The 14,246-nt window shown below is 41.9% G+C and overlaps 1 protein-coding gene across 2 annotated transcripts in view; it reads right to left on the bottom strand.

The window, feature by feature from the left end:
• The window catches only part of MTM1 (myotubularin 1), a 103,956-nt gene that overhangs the window by 12,442 nt on the left and 77,268 nt on the right, over positions 1–14,246 (bottom strand). For both annotated transcript variants that reach the window (XM_007452115.1, XM_007452116.1), the window contains 4 exons: positions 10,256–10,441; positions 4,192–4,398; positions 3,024–3,116; positions 2,299–2,412 (listed from right to left, as the gene is read on the bottom strand). In XM_007452115.1, coding sequence (XP_007452177.1) covers positions 2,299–2,412; positions 3,024–3,116; positions 4,192–4,398; positions 10,256–10,441 — 600 coding nt within the window. The remainder of the gene's footprint in view (positions 1–2,298; positions 2,413–3,023; positions 3,117–4,191; positions 4,399–10,255; positions 10,442–14,246) is intronic.

The following is a 14,246-nucleotide window of genomic DNA, read 5'->3' as shown; positions in this document are numbered from 1 at the left end:
TTTCTCTAGAGATGATCCTTTTTTTTTTTTTTTTTTTTTTTTTCCCAAACTGAAGTGTAGTTCACGTACCATAAAATTCACCATTTTAAAGTCTACAATTCACTGGCTTTTAGTACTTTCCCAATGTTGTCCAACTGCCACCTCTATGAAGTTCTAAGACATTTTCATCGTCCCCAAAGGAAACCCTGTACACTTTAAGAAGTCACTCCCCATTCTCCCCTCCCTCCAGCCCGTCAACCACAAATCCGCTTTCTGTCTCTATGGACTTGTTTTTCTGGACGTTTCATATAAATGAAATCGTACAATATGTGCCTTTTTTGTGTCTGGCTCCTTTCACTTAGCATGTTTTCAAGGTTCATCCATTTGTGGCATGGGTCAGAACGTCATTCCTTCTGATGGCTGAATAATATTCCATTGAATGGATAGACCACATTTAGTTCATCTATTCATCAGCTGATGGACAGTGGGGTTGTTGACATCTTTTAGCTATTCTGAGTAGGGCTGCCATGAACATCTGTGTCTAAGTTTTTGTTTCAACCCCTGTTTTCATTCCTCTTGGGTACATACCACTAGCAACATCCAAGGGTTCCATTTCCTCCCCGTCCTTTTGCCAACAGGCTCTCACCTGAAAGATAAGGACCTGCCGCCAGAATGCTGGGAGTGAGCAGGGGGCATGGGCTGGGTCTCTCACAGACCAGCTCTTCCCATTCACCTCATCCCCTGAGGACACTCAGGTCCCCAGCCCGGATACCTACTCTCACCCTCTCTCGAGAAGAAACCTCTGTCCTTAACTCCAGAGACAAGTGGAGGTGATCTGGGGAAGCTACCTGCTCATTCTAAACAGACCCTCAGGTCATCTTTTTTGTTTTTTTCCTTCAGGTTATCTTACCCTTCCCTCTTTGCCCCATACGCTGGTACACCTTTGCCCCAGAACCCCTGAGTCATATGGGGTTGCTGCGGTGCAAAGTGGCCTGGTTCTTGGCTTCCCCACTGCTGGTCTGCGAGTCACTTTTCTCGAGTAAAGTTATTTCCCACTTATCTACTAAGTTTCCAGCTTCCAAGTTGGTTGCTGTGTCTCCTTCCTTATTTCCCCCTGTTCTTGTGGGTTTATGCCTTTTAAAAAAAAGTTCCCTTATTGACATTTTTATGGCATTTTGGGAGGGTGACCTTGCATGCCTTTAACAGCCATTCCTACTCCAATAGCCAAGATATGGAAGCAACCTAACTGTCCATCAACAGATGACTGGATAAAGGAGATGTGCTAAGGGCTTCCCTGGTGGCAAAGTGGTTAAGAATCCACCTGCCAATGCAGGGAACACGGGTTCGATCCCTGGCCCGGTAAGATCCCACATGCCGTGGAGCAACTAAGCCCGTGCGCCACAACTACTGAGCCTGTGCTCTAGAGCCCGTGAGCCACAACTACTGAGTCCGCGTGCCACAACTACTAAAGCCTGTGCACCTAGAGCCTGCGCTCCGCAACAAGAGAAGCCACCGCAATGAGAAGCCCGCACACCGCAAGGAAGAGTAGCCCCCGCTCGCCGCAACTAGAGAAAAGCCCGTGTGCAGCAACGAAGACCCAATGCAGCCAAAAATAAAATAAATAAAATAAAAATAAATTTATAAAAAAGAAGAAGATGGAATATTACTCAGCCATTAAAGAATGAAATAATGCCATTTGCAGCAACACGGATGGACCTGGAGGGTATTATACTAAGTGAAATAAGTCAGACAGAGAATGACAAATACTGTATGTGTCCACTTATATGAGGAATCTATAAAACAAAAGTGAGCAAATGTAACAAAACAGAAACAGACTCACCAATATAGAGAACGAACTAGTGGTTACTAGCGGGGAGAGGGAAGGTGGGAGGGGCAAGATAGGGGTGGGGGATTAAGACGTACAAACTATTAGGTATAAAATAAATAAGCTATAAAGATATGTAGCACAGGGAAATATAGCTGTTATTCTGTAATAACTTTAAATGGAGTACAATCTATAAAACTATTGAATCACTGTGTTGTACACCTGAAACTTATACAATATTGTAAATCATCTATGCCTCAACAAAAAAGTCATTCCTACTCCCTGAAGGCAAAGTCAATGTCTTACCCCTGAAATAAACACCATACACTCAATAACCCCTGACTGAAGTGAAAACGCCCAAGCTTGGGGTACAGAATGAGAAACTTTGCATTAACCACAAACCAAGCTATCAAATTCTTTGTTATTTCACAGCAGACTAAACACATTTTGGTGAGTCTTTAACTAAAAAGATGTTAAAGATGCTAAACACTCACCTGTTTCTCTCGAGCGGATTCGCAGTTGTATAAGAAAGTACCAAAGCGGCAACTATACAGATGATCCAAAATTATAATCAAAAACTGTTCATTGAATTCAAAAGCTGTAGGGAACTAGACAAAAACAAACAAGCAAACAATGCATGAAAACTTGGGGCTGATCTCACATAGAGCTGAAAAGAGGTGCATAAATGTTCCAGGAGGACAGCTGAGGCTGTGGTCTGCGGGTGCTACAGCTCACCTGTTGGTGCTTTGCACAGGGCTGAAGAGCTTAACTGAGCGTCAAGTAAAGGAATAAAGAGGGGAAAAGGGAAAATAAGCCCATTTTCTGGGCTCTCCTGAGCGTACAGGACACACAGGATGGTTTAACTATTTACGGTAGTCTAAGGTAGCAGACTCGCCTATACACAGATGCCAGCATAGGATGAATTGGAAAAGACGACTTGCTATTGTCAATTATGCGGCTCCTCCACTAGCAGAGAGAGTACAGTTAAATATTAAAAATTTTAAACTTTATTACGAAAAATCCCAGTCAATATAAATAGTAGTGAGAATAAAAAAAGTGAACCCCGTGTACCCATCACCCGGCTTCAACAGTTATCTGCACATGGCCAAACTTGTTGCATCTCTATCCCTACCCTGTGTTACTCTGAGGCAAATCCCAGATATTACATCAAAGTATGTAAACATTAAGTCAGATGTATGTTCATCCTAATATCTCTTACCTGTTTTGACATCTGCCATACACAATCAACAAACTGGAGAAAAATAGGAGATCGGTCAGCGTCGGCGTGGTTTTTATCACCATGACCTATTCTCTGAAAGGAAGTGATGATTTGTTTTAATCTCTGGGTACAAAACTGAGGAAGCATATAACTCACAAAGTGTGACAATCACAACTCAGCAATCTGCATTCCAAACGCCAAGCTTCTCAGAGAGTGAACGGTATTTTTTTTTCCCCATGGCAATACAGAAAATAACGTATGGTTTCAAAATAATGGAAATTAAGTATATAAACTTCTATAATATATCAATACAAACTGAGAAAGCATCATGATGCTATGTGAACATGACAACTATTTTATCTGATTGGAATTTTGTACAAGTCGTGGGCAGCTGCAGGTAGAGTTAAGTTACCAGTTGCTAAGGGACCAATCCCAAAGTTTCAAGTCTTGAAACCATGTCTAAAAGGGTGTGACTATTATAATTACAGGTTCTTTAAAAAAAGGTTCTTTCTCAAAAACAAGACAAAAACCTCACCATTTATTCATTTACTAAACAATGACTCTTTCTACTTGACGATGCTATTCACACTACCTGTGAAATTTAGATGAAGGCTACAAGGCTACACAGCAGTGTTTCTGAAACTGTCTATGGATTCTCTTCATGAGAACCATGTGGGGAACTTGTTCAAAATGCTTATTCAAAGGGTGCCTGGAAACAAGACACCCTTTTAATAGGAAATTTAATTTTAATAGGCTCTTTAGGAAAATAGGAAATATGAATTTTAATAGGTTCTTTTGGTTTTCAAAATGTCTATCAGAGAATAGTAAAAGCCTCAACAAAAAGTCTAGCATTTCTACAAAATATTTGGCTCTAATAGTTATAATATTAGTTGAGAAAGGAGTATCTTCCTTCTTTTGCACAATTTCAATTTAAACACTTTTTGTATTACTTTTAAGCGAAACTATTAATAGCGCAGATGGACAAACATGTCTCCTAAAAAGACTGGCTAAACCCAAGGCGTCACACATTTTCAAACCTGCAGAGTGTTTTTCATTACACTCCTCAGATTTTCTTTTTAAAAGGAAATCACTGGTTTCACAAATAGTTTTTTTAATCCCAGATGGTGGTGATCAGACATTTAAAAAACTAGCTTTATTGTTTACTTACAGATGCGAATTTGTGTCCAAAACTGATCCATTCTTTTTGGACCAGTATTTCAAAGCCCTCGATGCTCCGGTAATAACTGTCCAACATCAGCATGGCCAGGGACGTCAGCTGGGCAGTCCTGTCCCATCCGTCGCTGCAGTGCACCACCACCGAGCTCTTCCCTGAAGAAACCCTGTCTGCGACCTGGATGGCTCCCGTCAAAACGAGCTGCCAAAGAAAAGCATGCGAGTCAGTAGCTAGCTGGAAGGGACTGCTTAAATTTGAACTTATAGCTTTTAGCCCTAGTTAAAGTTCGTTTTAAAATACTATTAATGTTGGGGCTTCCCTGGTGGCGCAGTGGTTGAGAGACCGCCTGCCAATGCAGGGAACATGGGTTCGTATCCCAGTCTGGGAAGATCCCACATGCCGCGGAGCGGCTGGGCCCGTGAGCATGGCCGCTGAGCCTGCGCGTCTGGAGCCTGTGCTCCACAACAAGAGAGGCCGCGATAGAGAGAGGCCCGCGCACCGCGATGAAGAGTGGCCCCCGCTTGCCACAACTAGAGAAAGCCCTCACACAGAAACGAAGACCCAACATAGCAAAAATAAATTAATTAATTAATAAACTCCTACCCCCAACACCTTAAAAAATTTTTTTAAAAAAATACTATTAATGTCTAGAACAGAAAGAGTTCTGAAAACGGAAGGCCAGAAGCTGCAGGGTCTGTTGCTTTTCCTCTAAAGAAACTGCTTTCGAATGCAAGTAGGTATTAAAAAAACAAGACAAATACAAGAAAGCCAAACTGCATTTCAAGCTTTCTTTCACATATGTGATTGTACGAGTTCACTAGGGCTGTCGTACCGAAGTCACATAGACTGGGTGGCTTAAATGACAGAAATGTATTATCTCCCAGTTCTGGAGGCTGGAAGTCCAAGATCAAGGTGTGGGCAGGGTCATGCTCCCTCTGAAGGCTCTAGGGAAGGACCTGATCCAGGCCTATCTCAAAGCTTCTGGTAGTTCCTTGCCTTCTGGCAGCATAACTCCAATCTTCAGATGGTATTTTCCCTGAGCATGTATCTGTGTCCAAATTTCCCCTTTTCATAAGGACACCAGCCTTATCGAATGAAGGGGCCACCCTACTCCAGTCAGACCTCATCTTAACCAATCACAACTGCAGTGACCCTATTTGCAAATAAGGTCACACCCTAAGGTACTGGGGGTCAGGACGTCAACATATGAACTTTGGGAGGACACAATGCAACGAATAACAGTGATCACATTAGAAAAATCACTGGCCCAAGAGGTCCAGTCTAGACCTTAAAGGCATGATACAATGGAAATCACCTTCTGGCCTTTAAATTGACAAGATATGAACTCTTATGTGGCTCATAAATAGCAGAATCCTTACCTAAAGATAAACTGACAGCCTCTAGTAGAAATCTGAGACCTAGCAGTGACTAAATGTATGCATACAAAGAGCTACTGCTCTGATGTCATTTTTTGATGATTTAAGTATTTACAGAAGTATACTTTACAAACAGTACAATTTACCTGTAAGTGTACACTTCGATAAGGTTTAATAAATTTATACAGTTTTGCGACCATCACCACCATCCAGTGGCAGAGCAGTTCTACTACCCAAAATAGTTCCGGGTGCCAATCTCTATTCCCACCCTCAGCCCCAGACAACCAATGATTTGCTTTCTGTCTCTACAGTTTTGCCCTTACTAGAAATTTCACAGAAATGGAATTCTACAGTAGCTGGTCTTCTATGTCTGGCTTCTTTCACTCAGCATAATGTTTTCGAGGTTCATCCATGTTGTAGCCTGTACTGGTTAGGCTCCATGACCAAAGGTCTGGGTTTGAAACCTCATTCCGTTTTTAACATGTCTCACCTTGAGCCAATCACATAACTGTGGTTCTTTTCTTGCTCAAGTGAGGAGTGAATGGTACCCCCACCCAACCAGTATATTCACCTTTTCAGACCTGTGTAGTTATTTCCTTTAAAAAATTAAACACGCCTACGCAGTGGTTAAGAATCCACCTGCCAATGCAGGGGACACGGGTTCGAGCCCTGGTCCACATGCCGCGGAGCAACTAAGCCCGTGAGCCACAACTACTAAGCCCGCACGCTGCAATTAGTGAAGCCTGTGAGCTCTACAGCCCGTGCTCCGCAACAAGAGAAGTGACCGCAATGAGAAGCCCGTGCACCACAACGAAGAGCAGCCCCCGCTCACCACAACTAGAGAAAGCCCACGTGCATCCACGAAGACCCAAAGCAGCCAAAAAATAAATTAATAAAAAAAATTTAAACCCACCTAAACTATATCTTTTTGCTTTGTCTACAAAAGCCCTTGAAGAGCCATTCTCAAAATCTACAGAAAAGTTATAAAGGTACTACAGAAGGTTCCCATATACTCGACCCAATTTCCCCTATTATTGACATCTTAGAATAGTATGGCACATCTGTCACAACTATGAACCAATATAGATATATTACGAAATTATTAATAAACTTAATTTTAATGAAGGCCATGCTTTATTCAGATTTCCTTAGTTTTTACCTAATGTTCTCTTACTCTAGTCCAGAATCCTATCCAGGATACCATATTACATTTAGTTGTCACAATTAGATTTTTTGCAATTCATTTTTGAGGATGATAAATTATGGAAAAAAAATCAAAAGTTCGAGACACTAACTAAAATTATAACTCCTATCAAGTTGGAAAATAAATTTTGACTAGAAAACACTCTATCTTCATAATCCACCTATTTAAGGTTGGCTTTTTGTTTGTTTATAGAACTAAATGGTGGCTTCTAAAATTGTTAGTTCCCTCACATAACTTCAAGTACTTTTTTAAAAAATTATTATTTATTTTATCTATTTATTTTTGGCTGCGTTGGGTCTTTGTTGCTGCGCACGGGCTTTCTCTAGTTGCAGCGAGCGGGGGCTACTCTTCGTTGCGGGGCGTGGGCTTCTCATTGCAGTGGCTTCTCCTGTTGCAGAGCATGGGCTCTAGGCGTGCAGGCTTCAGTAGTTGTGGCACAAGGGCTCAGTAGTTGTGGCTCATGGGCTCTAGAGCGCAGGCTCAGTAGTTGTGGCGCACGGGCTTAGTTGCTCCACGGCATGTGGGATCTTCCCAGGCCAGGGATCGAACCTCTGTCCCCTGCACTGGCAGGCAGATTCTTAACCACTGCGCCACCAGGGAAGTCCCAACTTCAGGTACTTTTAAAAGAATGGAGGTTTTTGATGCCTCTATCAAGATGAAGGATTGAATATAATAAAAACACAAAACTCATTCTTTAAACAAAGTCAATAAAAACAATTGCTCTAGGTTCTTGAGGGTCATACCCAGTAATGGTTCAATAATAAATTATCTACTCCTAAATAAACCTGGGTGAAAGGCTCAACTACTTGCTATTGATGAGTTAGAAAGTGACATCTCTACAAACTCTAAAAAATATTCTGGAGATAATATTGTGAAATCTTTAATTTAGGTAAGCAAATTGTAAAGAAACACAAAATTGTCAAATGTAGAGCTATATACAACAAATATTTTCTCTCTCACTGTTCAGTTTTTTTTTTTTTAATTTAAGGAATCAAAAAAATTTCCTGATCCACTAAACCGTTACTTTCTTTTTTATATATGTGTATCTTTTTTCAAAAAAATATACTTGCCTTGATATGTTCCAACCAGTGAGTAGATTCTAAACTGGACAACCAGTGAGATTCTTCCACATTAGGATAAACAATGTCTTTGACTTTTTTCAAAGATTCCCGCATGACATGAATGTTATGAATGTCTAAGAAGAAAAGTTCGGCGTTATGATATGCATCATCACTTTCATATCCTCCTCCTGTTGCCTAAGAAACAATAAGATACACAAAACAGTAAGTTGGGTTTTCTATTTCTTCAGTAACTTACACAAATATTTCAAAGGTTATTGGTCCTCCAAATCTCAACCTAAAAACTTGCAACTTGGATACAATAATTGATGTGACCTGACTTCCTATCTGTCACTAGGCCTCAACAACATTAGTCACACTTTGAGCTAGGGAAAAAAGATGGCGAGCTGGCAATTTCCGGAGGATCTGTATTTGTGAGAAAAAATCATTTTCAAAATGTTCTATTATTAGTAGCTCTTCTTCTGGATCTGGAAAGGCAAGAGCAGGTTCTGAATGGTCGTTGTCTTCCATCGGATTTTAACAGTACTCTTCAGGGGCAGGCTCCCATGGCACTGGACAGGCTAGAGGAAAACGACAGGCTTTGGAGACAAGACAGACCCAGGTCGATAGCTCAGTTTCAGCCCCTCTTTGCTGTGTGATCTGGGGCAAGGCACTTAACCTCTCTGCGCCTCAACGCTGTCTCCTGTAGAACAGGGGATAATACTACCTAGGTCTCATAAGATTAAAAGGAGCCAGGCTCTATAACAGCTAACACCAGCCACCATTTAATGAGCCCCTCTGACATCCCAGATACTGTGATTCTTGCTTTACATAATTTTATCTAACCCTTACAGCAATGCTGCAAGACAGGTATTTACTAACTCCATTTTGAAAATGAGAAGAGATGCTATTTAACTACCCCCAAAGTCAGAGGTAAGCAGCAGAATTTAAGTCATCTGACTTCACAGCCTGAACCTTTTCTAGTGCCCCATGACTGTCTGTGTGCTACGCAAACACCAGGGACAGTGCTGCACGTGGTGGGCCCTGGAGGGACAAAAGGTTTCAAGTGGGGACAAGATGGCTACCACCTGCCGCGGCGCCTACCAGCATCCACCCGCTAGGTTGGGCGTCACTTCCCTTTCACTGGGTCGTGAAGATGCCCGTTTTCCACGAAGACAAAAAGAAACGCGCCGGCTTTGTTTAGGAACCTGGCTGCATTCTGCTTAATGCTTTAAAATGCCATGGAACATGCGGCCTCTGGCCTTTTAAGAAAAAGTTAAATTATTCAGGGACCTGCGAAGAAAGCAAGCTGAAATGGAAGGATGCTAATTAACACCATGAAAACATATGAATACGTAAACTCACCAGTAAAGGTAAGTAAACAGTCAAAGCCAAGTTGTACTATCTTGGCAGTGTCCGCAGGTAAAGGACAGACAAGCGACATGCCTGCCACTGCCACGGAATACCTCTTCTCTTTTCATTTACAATTGAAGGAATATAAACTTGTAGCTCGGGACAGAAGGGCCAACACATCCTATGTTTTTTTTTTTCCGGGGTTAGTCACAGAGAAGGTTTCCTGCAGTAGAAGTAAGGCTACCACTTGAACTTCAAACCTGGAGACCTATGTAAAAGCCAGAGGCCTTGATCTCCAGAGACTCTAGGTAAGAAATTGTATTTTAGGGCTTCCCTGGTGGCGCAGTGGTTGGGAGTCCGCCTGCCGATGCAGGGGACGCGGGTTCGTGCCCCGGTCCGGGAGGATCCCACGTGCCGCGGAGCGGCTGGGTTTGTGAGCCGTGGCCGCTGGGCCTGCGCGTCCGGAGCCTGTGCTCCGCGGCGGGAGAGGCCACAGCAGTGAGAAGCCCGCGTACAGCTTGGATCTTCCCAGGCCAGGGATCGAACCTCTGTCCCCTGCACTGGCAGGCAGATTCTTAACCACTGCGCCACCAGGGAAGTCCCAACTTCAGGTACTTTTAAAAGAATGGAGGTTTTTGATGCCTCTATCAAGATGAAGGATTGAATATAATAAAAACACAAAACTCATTCTTTAAACAAAGTCAATAAAAACAATTGCTCTAGGTTCTTGAGGGTCATACCCAGTAATGGTTCAATAATAAATTATCTACTCCTAAATAAACCTGGGTGAAAGGCTCAACTACTTGCTATTGATGAGTTAGAAAGTGACATCTCTACAAACTCTAAAAAATATTCTGGAGATAATATTGTGAAATCTTTAATTTAGGTAAGCAAATTGTAAAGAAACACAAAATTGTCAAATGTAGAGCTATATACAACAAATATTTTCTCTCTCACTGTTCAGTTTTTTTTTTTTTAATTTAAGGAATCAAAAAAATTTCCTGATCCACTAAACCGTTACTTTCTTTTTTATATATGTGTATCTTTTTTCAAAAAAATATACTTGCCTTGATATGTTCCAACCAGTGAGTAGATTCTAAACTGGACAACCAGTGAGATTCTTCCACATTAGGATAAACAATGTCTTTGACTTTTTTCAAAGATTCCCGCATGACATGAATGTTATGAATGTCTAAGAAGAAAAGTTCGGCGTTATGATATGCATCATCACTTTCATATCCTCCTCCTGTTGCCTAAGAAACAATAAGATACACAAAACAGTAAGTTGGGTTTTCTATTTCTTCAGTAACTTACACAAATATTTCAAAGGTTATTGGTCCTCCAAATCTCAACCTAAAAACTTGCAACTTGGATACAATAATTGATGTGACCTGACTTCCTATCTGTCACTAGGCCTCAACAACATTAGTCACACTTTGAGCTAGGGAAAAAAGATGGCGAGCTGGCAATTTCCGGAGGATCTGTATTTGTGAGAAAAAATCATTTTCAAAATGTTCTATTATTAGTAGCTCTTCTTCTGGATCTGGAAAGGCAAGAGCAGGTTCTGAATGGTCGTTGTCTTCCATCGGATTTTAACAGTACTCTTCAGGGGCAGGCTCCCATGGCACTGGACAGGCTAGAGGAAAACGACAGGCTTTGGAGACAAGACAGACCCAGGTCGATAGCTCAGTTTCAGCCCCTCTTTGCTGTGTGATCTGGGGCAAGGCACTTAACCTCTCTGCGCCTCAACGCTGTCTCCTGTAGAACAGGGGATAATACTACCTAGGTCTCATAAGATTAAAAGGAGCCAGGCTCTATAACAGCTAACACCAGCCACCATTTAATGAGCCCCTCTGACATCCCAGATACTGTGATTCTTGCTTTACATAATTTTATCTAACCCTTACAGCAATGCTGCAAGACAGGTATTTACTAACTCCATTTTGAAAATGAGAAGAGATGCTATTTAACTACCCCCAAAGTCAGAGGTAAGCAGCAGAATTTAAGTCATCTGACTTCACAGCCTGAACCTTTTCTAGTGCCCCATGACTGTCTGTGTGCTACGCAAACACCAGGGACAGTGCTGCACGTGGTGGGCCCTGGAGGGACAAAAGGTTTCAAGTGGGGACAAGATGGCTACCACCTGCCGCGGCGCCTACCAGCATCCACCCGCTAGGTTGGGCGTCACTTCCCTTTCACTGGGTCGTGAAGATGCCCGTTTTCCACGAAGACAAAAAGAAACGCGCCGGCTTTGTTTAGGAACCTGGCTGCATTCTGCTTAATGCTTTAAAATGCCATGGAACATGCGGCCTCTGGCCTTTTAAGAAAAAGTTAAATTATTCAGGGACCTGCGAAGAAAGCAAGCTGAAATGGAAGGATGCTAATTAACACCATGAAAACATATGAATACGTAAACTCACCAGTAAAGGTAAGTAAACAGTCAAAGCCAAGTTGTACTATCTTGGCAGTGTCCGCAGGTAAAGGACAGACAAGCGACATGCCTGCCACTGCCACGGAATACCTCTTCTCTTTTCATTTACAATTGAAGGAATATAAACTTGTAGCTCGGGACAGAAGGGCCAACACATCCTATGTTTTTTTTTTTCCGGGGTTAGTCACAGAGAAGGTTTCCTGCAGTAGAAGTAAGGCTACCACTTGAACTTCAAACCTGGAGACCTATGTAAAAGCCAGAGGCCTTGATCTCCAGAGACTCTAGGTAAGAAATTGTATTTTAGGGCTTCCCTGGTGGCGCAGTGGTTGGGAGTCCGCCTGCCGATGCAGGGGACGCGGGTTCGTGCCCCGGTCCGGGAGGATCCCACGTGCCGCGGAGCGGCTGGGTTTGTGAGCCGTGGCCGCTGGGCCTGCGCGTCCGGAGCCTGTGCTCCGCGGCGGGAGAGGCCACAGCAGTGAGAAGCCCGCGTACAGCTTAAAAAAAAAAAAAAAAAAGAAAAAGAAATTGTATTTTATTTAGACAGAAATGTGTTTTTAAAGCTTGCTACAAATGGCATCAGTAGTAAGTAGACAGTAAACGTTCACTTTGTTTTTAAATAGTTATCAGCTAATGAATCCATACACAAATGGGTCATATTCCCCTCTCCTTGGTTACCCCTACCTCAGGGAGTAACACCTTGCAGCTGCCATCAGAGGTCACAACAGAGGTGCACCTACCCCCCTGGCAGTCACTGTTGTGAACTGGATCTGCAAGCCTCTCACACGAGGACACACGTTACCCTCCCACGGACACGTGACCTGTCTCTCTGTACATGTGGTTTGTAAACAGTTAGTGATTTTCAAAGACATTCCTAACTCTGGAGTTTCTTTCATAGATCACTGAAGATGATAGGAGGAAAAAGTAATAATTCATTGCCAAAGTTTCTGCCAAAAACAGACATTAACACAGTCCTGCTTTAATTCATCACAGGCTGCTGGATCTTATCTGCCTCTAGGTTTCCTTTGTTTGTTTTTTTGTTTAATTTAAAATGGTGCAATGTTGCTTGTTATGTACAGGGTTGTAAATTTCTAAATATCCACAAGGGCAGAACAATTAGGTCCAAAGAGGAGAGAATTCAGAAGGGTAAAAATCAATTAGTCAAGCATAGACTGAGTTCCCAAAAGTTCAAATTCCACGTCTCTGATTAGTTTTGAAGTTTTCTTTTCAGTTCTCTTCAACAAAAAAGAACAGCCCATGTTACCTAGTACAACCACGTACACAGCCTGTTGCTATGGTTACAGATGACTAGGAAGACACAGTCGAGGGAGGAGGGGAACCTGAGAGTGTTTTTTTAGAGAATGATGCACAGATCTTTCAAGCCTAGGGTTTTTTTGCTTAAATTTTTCCTTCCCTTCATTCCTAAATGGACTAGAAACACAGGCATATTTCCCGAGTGTTAAAAAGGCATTCAAGAATTCTACTGCTACAACAATGAGCTTTAGAGTTAATACAATAAAGTTATTCATTTTATACATTTTAAAATATTCTTTCTAAATACCCCATTTTAATGTTATATGATTATCTGTTTCAGGCTAAATGTATACATGGAAATACTTCATTTTATACATGTATTCAACTCTGAATTATACCTGAAGGATAGCAGGAACAGAAGTATAAAGGTAAGGATAATACAACAAGATATTCATATTTAGACTTAATTTCCTAAATGTTGTGTTATATTTCCTAACCTATTTATCGATTTCACCACCTGACTGCTTTACAAATAATTTCAATATCATTTTTGTCATGTAAAACAAAACCAACTGCAGTAACAAATACTGGGTCCAAAAGTAAATGTGTAAGGTGCACAATCTGTGTGCAAATAATTATGACTGGAGCCCCACACACACGCCTGTGTAGACAGACATCACAGGGTCCATTTAGGAAGCCACTGAATCTATCTGAGCTGCTTGAGGACTTGTTTTGCTTTCAGGTTGTCTTGTGCTCTGAATAATTGAAGATGCCAGATAAATGACCTTGGGATAAGCAAAATATTCAAGATGATGAAATTTAAGCCTACATCTGACAAGAAGCCATACATCTGAAAGGTGGAATGGGGCAGGCCCACTGTGAATACTTATAAGTGACAGCTGGCAATGGGAGAAGGAAAGGAAAAACAAAACAAAACAAAACAAAAAGGTGAAACTGAATGTCAAAGGTATTTCTGAATCTTGGGCCCTGTAGTGCAGGGGCAAAGAGCCTTCCACCTTGAGCATCTGCTGAGGAGTCCTGCAGGCAACACTGCCTTGTCATTCAACTTCAGGGGCAGTCTGCATACTCTACTTAAGAAGGCCAAGAAGACCCTTGAGACAGATTTCTTTGAAAATATTACCATTATGTGTGGAACTGTAAAATTCACATACATGGATCTACTCATTTCTTGGATTGTCTCATATAAATGAGAACACACATTTCTGAGTATGGTGAAGAGAATGCTTAGATAAAGCTACAAATTTAGGATTTTAACAGTTACAGCTTCCCACAATCCTCACAGATGCCTCGCTAGTACATACTGTGAGAATGACTGTCAACAGCCTAAAGGGCTCCAAAGAGATTCTAACTCTTTC

Source organism: Lipotes vexillifer, unplaced genomic scaffold (assembly GCF_000442215.2).
Source record: "Lipotes vexillifer unplaced genomic scaffold, Lipotes_vexillifer_v1.1 scaffold1081, whole genome shotgun sequence".
NCBI classification, from domain to species: domain Eukaryota; kingdom Metazoa; phylum Chordata; class Mammalia; order Artiodactyla; family Lipotidae; genus Lipotes; species Lipotes vexillifer.
The sequence above is the reverse complement of the archived record's forward strand: the minus strand, read 5'-3'. Positions and strand labels throughout refer to the sequence as shown.